Source organism: Ambystoma mexicanum, chromosome 4p (assembly GCF_040938575.1).
Source record: "Ambystoma mexicanum isolate Mex_15411 chromosome 4p, UKY_AmexF1_1, whole genome shotgun sequence".
Lineage (NCBI taxonomy): Eukaryota > Metazoa > Chordata > Amphibia > Caudata > Ambystomatidae > Ambystoma > Ambystoma mexicanum.
In genome coordinates, this window is record NC_090927.1 from 904146859 (window position 1) to 904159470 (window position 12612).

A 12612-nucleotide genomic window follows, 5' to 3' on the forward strand; every position below is an offset into this window, starting at 1 on the left:
CCTACGTTGCCTTGGCCCAGACCACGGTTGGCAATCATGTTCCACGTGTGACTCGCTGTCCTCGAAGGCGCTGAAGAACATACTAGCCAGGTGGAGGGAGTTCTTCCAGAGGTTGCCTCTAGAGGATCTCAAGAACTTCGTGAAGCATCGGACCAGGCCCAAGGTAGGTCCGATATTTTCCAGCGCACCCCGCATGGGAGACTCCTTCCCAGGGACTCTCCCGTGCGGGAGGGACCACACAGGTCTTTCTACTGGCACGTGCACCGAGGCTGCTACAGCTCCCAGCCTTCGGGTCGCTGGATTCTCGGATCCTCCCGGGAGCAGTGTTGTTGGATCGGAAGGTTCTTGTACTGGGTCTACACCCGAGGGGCTATGCCCTTTTACCGGCACCATAGCCGAGGGGCTACGCCCTAACACCGACAATACGTCACAGGGGCTTGGCCCATATACCGGCAATGTGTCCGACCGGGTTCCTAAACGCAGCTTTATCGACCCCCGGGTCGAGGGTGTTATACCTACCGGGCCGAAGCCCGAGGAGCAGGGTAGGCCTCGTGACCCACACGCAAGAGTCTTGGATGAGGCCGGGCCCAGCGGGTCGAGCACCACGTTGCAGGCACGTGGCAGGCAGCTCAACAAAATGGCTGCTGCGCCAGAAAGAGTCACTTGTCCGAAGCCATTCACGAATTTGGCGAAGAACGGGTGTCAAGGTGGGACTGGCCCCAACCAGGTACGTGACCTACAGTCTACCCTACATCTGCGCATGACAGCTTTCCTTTGCATCCATATGGACGGGGTACGGAGTGGCTCTAGCAGCCTCTGCTACCCTGTTGGTATCCCCTGCCACCTCTTTGGCCAGGGAGGAGGTGTTCTTCGAGAAGTTTCTCGGCCTCATGAGGTCTCCTCAGATGGGGATTATCATCAAAGACGCCATCAGGGACGTCATCCCTGCCATGCTAGCGGCACCACAGACTCCTCCATTGGGCCCCCAGGCCCTGGTGCAGCCGACTCCTCCGGCTCGACAGCCAACTCTGCAACCTCCACTGCTTCAGCCTCTGGCTGCAGTCCCTGTACCCCAGCCTCTGGCGCCATCTACTCCTCCTCCACAAGATCCTCAGGATACGGACGAGGAGGAGGATCTGGAAACGCCATCCTCAGCCAGGGCCTTCCACGAATGTCTTCCTGGCCTGGCGGAGTACCTGGGCCTCCCCCAACCCGAGGTCAAACAGCCGGCAAAGGGGGTTCTGGCTGAAGTCCTCACCAGACGCCCCTCTGCCAACCGAGGATTCCACTGCAAACCAATGTAGTCTCCCTGGCCAAGAAGGGTTGGCTCAAGCCCCACTCTGTCCAGCTGGTCAATCGACGCCTGGACGCCAAGTACAGGTAGATGGAGGGGGATACGCTCTTGCTCTCGACCCATCCTCAGCTGCACTCCTCGGTGATTGCTGCGGCATCACTATACTCCAAGCTTCAGCCGCCTCCTCTGTGGCGCTGCTAGGCAACGAGGAGAAGATCTTGGAGGCATACGGCAAGAAAATCTACTCCAACGCCTCCTTGCACCTGCTTCAGGCCAAAGCAGATGCCATGCTGGCTGCCGCCAACCAACGGTTATGGTGGGAAATTGCAGACTCCTCCCGGAACTCCCCACCCAGTGCCAATCGCGCTTTAAGGTGGGGCTAGCGGAAGCCACGCCCGTGGCGCATGACCTCATGGAATCCACAGTGGCTCATATCGATACCTCAGGCCGTGCCATCTGCATTGCCACGGACATGAGGAGAATAGCATGGCTCAGCGCAACGAAATTCACCCAGGATATCCAGGAGCGTATTCTAGATCTACTGTTCGAGGTGGGGGAGATCTCTTCCACTTTCCTGCCGACGAGGAGCTGGACAAAAAGAACAGCTCACAAACGGCTAAGTCTTTATCCATTCTTACAAAGACCACGCCCAAATCGTACACCCAATCTCAGCAGCGCTCGGAAAAAGGTCGTATATATGGAGGGTTCCGCGGCTTCCAGGAACGCAGATCCAGGCAGCCGGATCGCTCTCTGTCTCTGAACCAGCGCAAACAAAAAGGAGGGGGAAGGGAGAGTAAGGGCTTTTTTCAGCCCCCCTCCTAAGCGTCCGCCTCAGAGGGAAAGAGGGCATGACACGCCCCTTCGGGTCCACGTGTTTCCGGTGGGGGGGGGGCCAGCTTGCTCTCCATACACATTTCTGGCTCCAGAATTTCACGGACCCCTGGATCCTCTCCATAGTATCCACAGGGTACCGCCTTCCTATCCCAGCCTCTCCACCCTCCTCCCCTCCACTCCCCCAGGTTGGGACAGCAACTCTTTTGGCGGAGATCCGGTCTGTTGTAGAGAGCCAGGCAGTGGAGGAAGTCCCAGCCTCCCAGCGAGGCTTTGGCTTCTACTCCAGGATTTTTCGCCATTCAGAAGAACCAGGCGTGCCTGAGGGTTGTGCTGGACTTGTCCACCCTCAACCTCTCCCTACCCCTGCACAAATTCAAGATGGTTACGCCAGCTTTTATAGCGGAGACATTGGACAAGGGAGACTGGATGTGCTCCCTGGACCTGAAGCATGCGTACCTACACGTACCGATCTGGCAGCCCCATCGTTTTTTCCTACGGTTCAGGATCATGGGCTACCATTTTCAATACAAAGTCCTTCCATTTGGCCTCAACTCGGCCCCCAGGGTCTTTACCAGACTAGTGAACGCTCTGGTGGCCCTTCTCCGAGCGCAGGGCCTCCACATCTACCCATACCTCGATGACTGACTTGTCAGGGCTACATCTCCGGAAGCGGTTCCCCACTCTTCCCATGTCCTTATGAACACACTGCACGGTCTGGGCTTCTCGCTCAACCTCAAGAAGTCACAGCTGCAGCCTACGCAGACTGACATTTTTGGGACTCATTTGGGACACGTGCACCGAGAGGGTTTTCCCGTCGGAGGATAAAATCTCGGCCATCAAGAGGGCCACCGCCCACTTCCTCAGCAGAGAGGTGACCTCGGCATGGTGGTACCAACATCTCCTGGGTCTACTGGCGGCGGTCCTGTTAGTTTCGTGTGCGGCACAGCTAAGGATAGGGATTCAGCTGCACTTTGCGGCCTCATGGAACCAGGAGTGGTGCTTGCAATCAGAGATCAACGTTCCTCCATCTCTCCACCCGGGCCGAACTTGGTGGTCCATAGACTGCAACCTACGGACGGGCAAGCCCTTTTGGGTACCCTCTTCTCAGGCCACCATCACACAGACTCCTTGCTTGAGGCCTGGGGAGCCGCCCTGGACGATCTCTTGGTCCACGGCACCTGGACTCGACAGGAGAAGAAATACCACATCAATTGGTTGGAGCTGAACGCCATCTAGCTAGCGCTCGGAGCATTCCTACCACTTCTGAAGGACAAGGTTGTCCTCATCCAGACAGGCAACTCGACCAGCATGTACTACATCAACAAGCAGGGAGGCACCTGATCTCTCCCCTCCGCCCCCCTTGTGCAGACTGGCGATCAGCATGTGGGAATGGGCCCTGGAAAACATTTAACTCTCGGCAGTCCACCTCCCGGAGGCAGACAGGCTCAGCAGGCTGGGAGCGGACAGTTACGAGTGGCAGCTAAACAACCTTGTTATTGAGATCTTCAATAGGTAGGGGCACCCCCAATTGGGTCTCTTTGCCACCTGACACAACAAGAAGGGTCCCCAGTTCTCATCCTGGCAGGGTCAGGGCCCTGGCTCTCTGGGCAACGCATTTTACCTCCAGTGGACTGGCATGAAGGCCTACGCCTTTCAGCCCACTCCCCTGATCAACAGGGTAATTTGCAAGATCAAGGAGTCTTACCGACTCATTCTGATTGCTCCATGGTGGCCGGCCAGGCCATGGTTTTTCGGAGCTCCTCGGCCTCTCGGAGGTGCCCCCTATACACCTCCAGATGGGTCCAGCACATCTTCTTGTACAGCAGGGGGGAAAAATCATCCACCCGTCGCCAGGGAAACTAGTCCTCAGTGTGGTACCTGAGCAGGTAACGCTTGGCACCTTAGCCTCTTACAGGCCAATCTGGAGATTATACAGGGTGCCGAGTGCAAAGCCACCAGGGCCCAGTACAAAAGCAAATGGAGACCAGATTCTCCACTGGGCAGACTCCAAGGGAATTGACCCCTTGGTCTGCAATTTGGAAGACATGCTCTCCTTTTCGGTGCACCTCTCTCATTCGGGCATACAGGTGGACACCAGCCGTACATACCTTGCAGCCATTGGGGTTTACAGGATCTCTGAGGAAGGCATTTTTTCCTCCTCCAACCTTATTGTCAAGAAACATCTGACTGGTCTTGCTAGGCTCTACCCGCCCGTCAAGAGGCTGCACCCTATGTGGGACCTTAACATAGTCTTGGGAGCCCTGGCGCACAAACCATTCAGGCCATTGGCGTCCGTGGACATTAGGCTGGTTACCATCAAGACGGCCTTACTAGTCGCCTTACCTCAACTCGCAGAGTGAGCGAGATCCAGGCGCTGGTCGCCTCTGAAACATATAACACCTTTAACAAGGACAAGGTAGTCATGCGGACGCACCTGGCATTTCTGCCCAAAGTTCCATCTGCATTTCACTTGAACGAAGAAATACTCCTTCCTATGTACTTTCCCGATCCCAAGGACAAAGCACAGAGTGCTGCACTGCCTAGATGTTAGGCGTGCCCTAAAATTCTACTTGGACAGGACCAAGGGCTTCCGTAAGTAGGAAGCCCCGTTTGTCACTTTCGGAGGCTCGGGCCAGACTATCGGGCCTCTAAGGCCCCCATATTCCGCTGGATGGTCTCTGACATCAAAGAAGCGTATGAGGACCAGCACCAGCCGGTCCCGGCCAGCATACATGCCCACGCAGTGAGGGCAAAGGCAACGGCCATTGCATTCCAGCACCATGTCCCTTGGCAAGTCATAAGCTGGATGGCTACTTGGGTCTCTCCCTCGGCTTTCTACAAGCATTGCTGTTTGGATGCCGGCACTAGATTGGATGCAGCTTTCGTACAGGCGGTTCTCAGGAACCTATTTGCTTAAGGAGAGTCTCCTCTCCACCCTGGGGCTACAATCAGTTGTAATCATCCATACAGTGTGGAGGTAAGGGGACGCGACGTAAGAGTAATTATAAGTTACTCACCGTAGTGACTAAAGGTACTCTTAGTCCATAGTCCCTTTCCTCCATACGTCCCACCAACCTTCCCCCTAATAATACTGGTGTCATTAGGCAATGTTAAATCTATTGTCGACGTGTCGATGGGGACTGAGGTGTGGCGTCAGAGGGCGGAGTCAGGGCAGCGCTTGTTCCCTAGGCCGCACCCCTAAATTTAAATGGGAAGAAGGTTTTTTCTGGTGAAAGGTTTCGTCTCTATACAGTATGGAGGAAAGGGGACTAAGAGTATGTTAGTCATTACGGTGAGTAACTTATAATTATTTCTAACCCAGCTCCCGAATGGGACGTAAATGTGGTATTAACCCGACTTATGGGGTCTCCCTTTGAACCAATGCACAAGCAAGTCTTGATGCACTCACTCACAAGACCACCTACCTAGTGGCAGTCACTTCAATAAGACGAGTCCGTGAACTACAGGCCCTTTCAATTCTAGACCCCTTTGTCACAATTCAGAGATAAGGTGGTTCTGCATGCTCACCCACGGTTTGCGCCCAAATTCATTTTTAAGTTCCATGTGAAACAGTCTATAGAACTACCCACATTTTTCCAGAACCCCACTAACGTGGCAGAAAGAAGCCTGCTCACACCGAATGTGTGCAGGGCAGTTATGTATTATGTACTATCTGGAAAGAACTAAACCACTAAGGAAAACAAACCAGTTTTTCGTTTCGGTGGTGGCTGGTAGAGAAGGGGACCCTGTCTGTAAATCAGCCATTTCAAGGCATCACACTCTGCTACACTTTCTAAGGCTCCCTCACGGCCGAAAAAATATAATCGGAGGGATCTCTACGTGTGAGGGATTTTGGGTACACTACACGTCACGTTAGGGGTAGTGTTACAGGCACACCCATGTCGACGATGTTAGGCAGAATCATATGCAGTACCCTTAGGAAACACTACATATAATTAAGACTACAAGTGATAGTACAATTTCACCTTTGGTACAAGCCTGTACTACACAGTAAAGTGGTAGCAACGGCTGAGCAGCCAGACTTCTCTCAAGCGCAAATGAGCAGTAACAGGGATTACACAAAGGACTACAATTACTGTGACTCAAGCAAACACTGACTCATGGTTTCTGGTTAAAAAATATAAGTACATTTATGTTTAAACCATCTGTTCACAAAACACTTCACTTCTATTAAATAAAACCACACTCTAAATATAATACACACAACCAATTCCTTTTGTTCAGGCCAATTCGAGGTAAGTACATTAGGATTTGACAGACCACTGTCTCGAAACAAAGATGTTACTGTGGGTACATACGCAATCACTTTTTGACAGTAATGACAGTTCGGTCTTACGAAAGAAAAGCGTACTCGCGGGAAGAAATGTAACCGTAGTCAAACACACTTAGCACATAGAATTAAAACAAGGGGATAGTGGATACAAATGGTGTCCGGTCAAAGGTTCGAATCCAAAAGGATCGAATGCCAGAGGGTCGACTCAATAGGGCCTAAAACAAAAGGGTCGAATTTTTCTTTTTATATATTTTTTTTTTTGGGTTTCGGTTTAGGAAAAAAGTGTTTTTTACCACCAAAAACGGGTTTTGGGGGACCCCCCCCCAAAAAAATAAAAAAAATTAATCGACCCTTTTTGTTTTCGGTCCTTTTGATTCGACCCTTTTGTCATTCGATCCTTTTCATTCGAAACTTTGACATATAACCGATACAAATCATAGGCAATACTTTTGTCAAGGCAATAGAATCAGATGACGTGTTCTAAGAGGCAGATAAAAGTCAATAGGCCTGCGCCAGTGTCAAATGGAGCAAGGGCTCTGTTGTCGAGGATCACACGGTGAGAACGGTTCAAGATTAACGTTGCCAGGAGTACTGGATATTGTCAAAGGGAGGCAAAAGTTATAAGACGGAAGAAAGAAATGAAGAGCCTTCGGAAAGGAAAAGAATTAACCCAGATTCCTCAAGGTTGGACAGAGAGAACGACCAAATGGATACAGTACCTTATTCGGATGAAGAAAGCTGGTGCTACGGCAGTTGTTCCTGGTAGTTCCTGCAGACTCACGGTTTCTGAAGCTTTTCGTGAGGACAAGGACGACGTCTGGAGCGATCTGCACTACCCAGGTATGAGGCCAACAGCAGCAAAGCAAAGATGATTAAAAGGTGTGCCCCTTAAAAACAGGAGAGGGCTCTTTTGATGGCTATCCAGACCCCTACAGTTCAGTGCATTGATTTCGACCCAGAAGAGGATTCTCTGGCTGTAGAAGGTGAGCTGGTTGATCCCACCAGGCTCAAGGGAAGAAGACTCTGGACTGGATCTTCTGTCGTTGAAGGGTAGATGGCTCAGGACTGCAGCAGGGCTTCACCGGGATCCAGGAGTTGCAGCAGCTGTCTTCTCCACTTCTCTTTAGTTCTTGTAGTTCCAGTGGCGACTCTGACTTCCAGTCCAAGAGTCCTGCCTTTTATGCCAAAATCCTCCATTCACACCGCCTGGCTGTCAATCACAACTCAGGGGGGGTTGTCCAGCCCGGACAACCACCTCAGCCAATGGGCACAAAGTGCGACTTGGGTCTCCAAGGAGACCCTGTGCAGGGGGTTACTAAACTCCTCCCTCACATTTAGCCCACCTAGACACCCGGATGTCAAAGGAGTGCTTCTTCGCAGAAGCCCGTCAAAGGATGGCGAACAAGCAAACCAAACCTGGTTTGGCGCGAAAAGCAAACAACAAGAAAGACCTTTCCAACACGAAATGGCGAAAAACCACGCTAGAACCCAAAACAAAAAAATGATATGGGGTAGCAGGTTTTATGTTCACGTCTGTCACCACAGCCAGAACACTAACACGGGAATCCGTGTAAAAATGATCGTTACCACTGCCACCATCTATGTCGAGTCGGGAAGGGGGGACACAAAATGCCCCTTGAGTTTACAGATGGACAGGGGAAAGATATTCCCCTCCAGTACTCCATTGTAAGATGGCCTGTTCTGGATCTGTATTTTAAAAAGGACTAGTAAAGCCAATGGTGACTTTACATGTTTCTGGGGGACAGTAGTCATCCCCAGAAATGGAGTTCACAAGGGAAGTCTAAGACATCCCTGTGTCACTGCACTAAAGGTGCTGTGTGACACACAAGTAAGAAGATGATGCCTTTTGGAGTTGGTGAGACTCCATAGCCCATGAGCACAAAAAGTACAACGCACACAAAAAATACACTGAGTGGGAAAAAGGCTCACACTCTTACCAGGTGCAAAAAATAAACCCCAGAAATCCAACAAAGCTGCTGAGGGACTCACCAGGTAAGGGAAATTGGCCATAAATGAGAATTCTCCCTAACGGACGTCCCCTTTCAATCCTCGAAAGACAAGATGCAATACTCTGTGGTTACCACTAGATGTCGGACTATATGCACCGCATGTGAATTTAAGCAGATACAATCATCAGAAATGCTTTTGCGGTAAGTAATGCATGTCATTCAGTTTTTGGGCAAATAAATCTTTGCCAACAATCATGCCACCTGTGTGTAAGTCTCTTCCTTTGTACCTTTACAGCACATATAAATGTAAGCAAGAAATCCTCTGTGTAAAAATCTAGGGCGATCTAAACTATCACTGTTGTACTGCATTGGTGCAATGTTAAAAATACAATTCAAAAGTGCTGTTTTTAGAAATCCATGTTAACAAACACAATTAGTAAAAGGAACCCCAAACATGAAATTCAGGCCTAACAGTCACTTTCTCTTCGTCCTTCAAATATCACAAATTAATCAACCACCTCCCGACAATCATGTAGCCCTGGCTGATGTCACTTCACAACAGTATAAATTAATGCTATACTGCTTGCTTATCACTGTCCCCACACAAGCTCTTCAGTAACAGCAATCATACTCTGCTCTCCAGTATTCCCTATGACCAAAAAGTATTGAGAACCATCAGTAAACTGTAATATCACAACATGCTAAGTGGGTTTATTGTTGTAGCATTTAAAAGATGAAGGGTGCTGTTGGCAGTACTGTACAAAACTAATTGCCTTTGATACTCGGTGTGCACCAATTAGCCGTCAAAGTAGTTTGTCATTCCATTCTTTCACAACCAGAATATATACATTGCAATTATTTCATTAGGAATGGGTACCAAATCCAATAGACAATGTATCAACTCATGTTCTAGCAATCTTCCCTTGAGTTAAAATAGTTTTTTTCTTTTTTTAGACATGTGATTGTTTGCTTTTAATTTTTCCAGGTTGACCAGGAAGTTATGGTTGAAAGAAAGTGGGGTCAAAAAGGAGGACCGTGGGAATTTAACCTTCGGGATCTTTTCCGTTGGTGTCAGTTGATATTGGTTGACCAATCACCTGGTTTCTATGATCCAGGGCAGCATGTTTTTCTGGTGTATGGGGAAAGACTGAGATCCATGGAAGATCGCAATAAGGTGAATTCTTATGATTGTCACTGTCACTTTGTGCAGATTGTCTTGAAAAAGTTCTATCATCTGACTTAATTTTTTTGGGATTGTGGTGTTTTCTGCCATGATTGAAATTTCTACTTTTAGTAATTTGTGTGAGCTAATTTGACTTTAGACAAAGCTTTTGAGCCAGTTTGCTTTTACCAATGGTTTAAGCTTTAACTACAATTTATCCGATGTATGATGTAATGAACATGTACTGTAATAGTCTTTGAAAAAATAACTTCAACCATAAAGGAAACTAGAGAAAATGATGAGCCAATGTCCTTTGCTATCAGTCCTCCCATCATATTGCTTTGTTTTGCCCCGTAGCTTAACTTTTAATTGGGCCTTAGCATCACTGTAGCCAAATATGCGCTTGTGCTACAGGAGACGCAAGAAAAATCACTTGTTTCTCCAGCATTGGATCTTTCATTCACGCCCTGTGAATATTCCCATTTGTCAGGTTGGGAATCCTTGGTAACATAGAGCAGTTTAAACCTAAACTGGTAACTTTGTCACTTTTGTGCTCTAGTACAGTCATTTTGGGTCATTCTGCCCACAACCAATAGGAACACCTCCCTAAACTCCTCCCCTGTTGGTTATCTTCAAATTATTTCTCACACCAGTGTAAAGAGTCTTCAAATATTCTCTTCAGTTTATCTTCAAATAATTTTGATTTTAACTTTTTTCGACGAAAGATTAATCTTTTTTCGATGTCTTCTCAACAACCAGCATTTGTGGCGAAGGTGCTAGATCCGTGGACCGTTCCCCCCCCCCCCAAAGGTAATCTTTGACAAAGTTTTGTTTGCGCAGTTGGACCTAACTCATGGCCGAATCCACGAGGAAGAGCCTGTTCAAGGCCTGTGTCTGCTTTGGACTAAAACATGTCTACGTGGAAGGTCCGCACGACAGCCTCTACTGCTTTCATCCTCATCACGTCATCCAAGACTGCGAGATCTGCCAGTCTTTTTCCAACAAGATGCTGAGGGATAGTCATCTCGTGGCTCGAGGATGTCAGCGGGGCCTCTGACTCTGCATCTGTATGGAGCCATGCCTCGTTACGGCAGGGCAGGACTACCAAGCAAACCACCCCTAGTAAGAGTGCACGAGGTCCACGTCATCAGCAAGAGGATGCATAAAGAAACCTCTGACGACGAGCCCAGATCCTTGCACAAGGACCTCTCTTCACCAAAGATCAGTGCCCATGGGGTGTCTACAGGGAAGGAGAACCAAGGCCTTTTCCATCGCCCCAAGAAAGTGATTCCATCGGTCAAATCGATTGCTAGTTCTAGTGGCCACTCTTGGTCTTTGGCAGGGATAGCTTTCCAGTCAATGTGTTCTTTTGAAATCAGCAGCAAGTACGTCATCGCTGACTACCAAGCCACCCTCCAGGTAGTCTATGCCAAAGCCATTGACGCCGTTTACCATCACCCCACCAACTAGATAGTCACTGACCATAACTGCTACGTCATCAAATATCTTGTCGACGGCTGTGATGCCCTCTTCGACGGCCCCGGCGATGGGGGGGAAAAAGTGGATTTTGCTGTAAAATTGTTATCACGCCATTGTGACAAAGGTAATCAAAACCCAGACCAGCACAGTGTCCGCATTGGCAGCTAGTCCACGGGAATCATACCCTTGACTTGTGGTTGCCGTGTTACCAGGGGGTACTATCGTATCAGAGCAAAGTCTTTTCTTATTGGAAGGTTTAGAGGAACCAGAGGAAGAGGCTTTTATGTCACCTCCTTCGCCATCACACAGGACATCGCATCCCAGAAGACATTCAGTTCCCCGCAGGGTGAGGCAAGACTGATCAGACTGCCACCATTGCCACCTCTGCATTCAGCTCAAGCACAGGACAATTTACCTTTAATGCAGCCAACTCCATTGCTGCCACTTGAAAGAGACATGTCACTAGACATTTTATCTACTTTGATCACGCTGGTAGCAACTTTGCAACAAGACCAGCCCCAGTTACGGTGCCTCCTAGATGACCTCACGTAAATTCCCATCCAGAAGGAGTCACCGGTCATGGCCACAGCAGCTGTCTGATACACGGACGGACACTGATCCCGACCAGTTGGAGGATGTGATTTCCACACATTCGTCCCACACTGACGAATTTGAGGATTTAATTGCCGGTGATTGAGAACCGGATGATATTCCTTCAGGGACTCTTCCCCTGATGAGGTTGGGGCTTTCCACACGCTTATGTACAGGGTGGTCAATATGTTTGGCCTTACTGGAGGAGCAGCGCAAGGACAGTGTGCTGTGCAGCACAGAAAATCAGTTATTTCCATCCCACTGTTTGAAGAAGTCTGTGAGGATGGCCTGGTTACCTTGGTGCATCCCGCTGCTGCCCCAGCAAAGGAGGACCGGTTTGACAAGGAGTAGAGGACCCAGGAGAGTGCCCCTGCATGCCTTGCTTCCCGTCCCATGCCAGACTTGGTCTCTGCTGCTGCCAGAAAAAGGACCACTAATCCATCGCCCGCTTGTTCCGTCACTCCAGAAAAGGAAGGCAAACGGATCCACGCCTTCAGGAAGAACATTATTACAACCGCAGCCACGACTATCAAGGCGAAACAATCAATGGCCATACTTGCACATTATGATTGCGAGCTGTGGTACAAGATGGGTCCCCTGCTAACGCTTCTGCTGGATGACAAACGGGACACCATGGACATCTGCCATGATGTTGAGTTGGCATCCGACCATACCATCACAGTCTCAGTGGACATCGCTGATACTGGGTTTCGCCAGCATGGAAATGGAGTGGTTCTGTCAGCAAGGTTGGCTCAAGGCTGCAGATTTTTTACCAGATGTCCAGTCAAAGGTCATTCATATGCCTTTCGACGGAAGTGACCTATTTGGGAAGAAGGTTGATGAGGCTTTACAGTACATCGAAACAGACATGTAATCCGTTCGCTCCCTGGATACGCTGCAGCAAAAGCGCCAATCTTTTCTCTCGGGAAAGGACGTTCTGGCAGGACTTCACGGATTAACGCTCCACATACCAGTATTCCTCCTCCTA

General features: G+C 49.5%; 1 protein-coding gene across 3 annotated transcripts in view; it reads left to right on the forward strand.

The window, feature by feature from the left end:
* MDN1 (midasin AAA ATPase 1) overlaps positions 1-12612 on the forward strand; it is a 2688524-nt gene that overhangs the window by 1055144 nt on the left and 1620768 nt on the right. For all 3 annotated transcript variants that reach the window (XM_069606482.1, XM_069606484.1, XM_069606483.1), the window contains exon 40: positions 9378-9566. In XM_069606482.1, coding sequence (XP_069462583.1) covers positions 9378-9566 — 189 coding nt within the window. The remainder of the gene's footprint in view (positions 1-9377; positions 9567-12612) is intronic.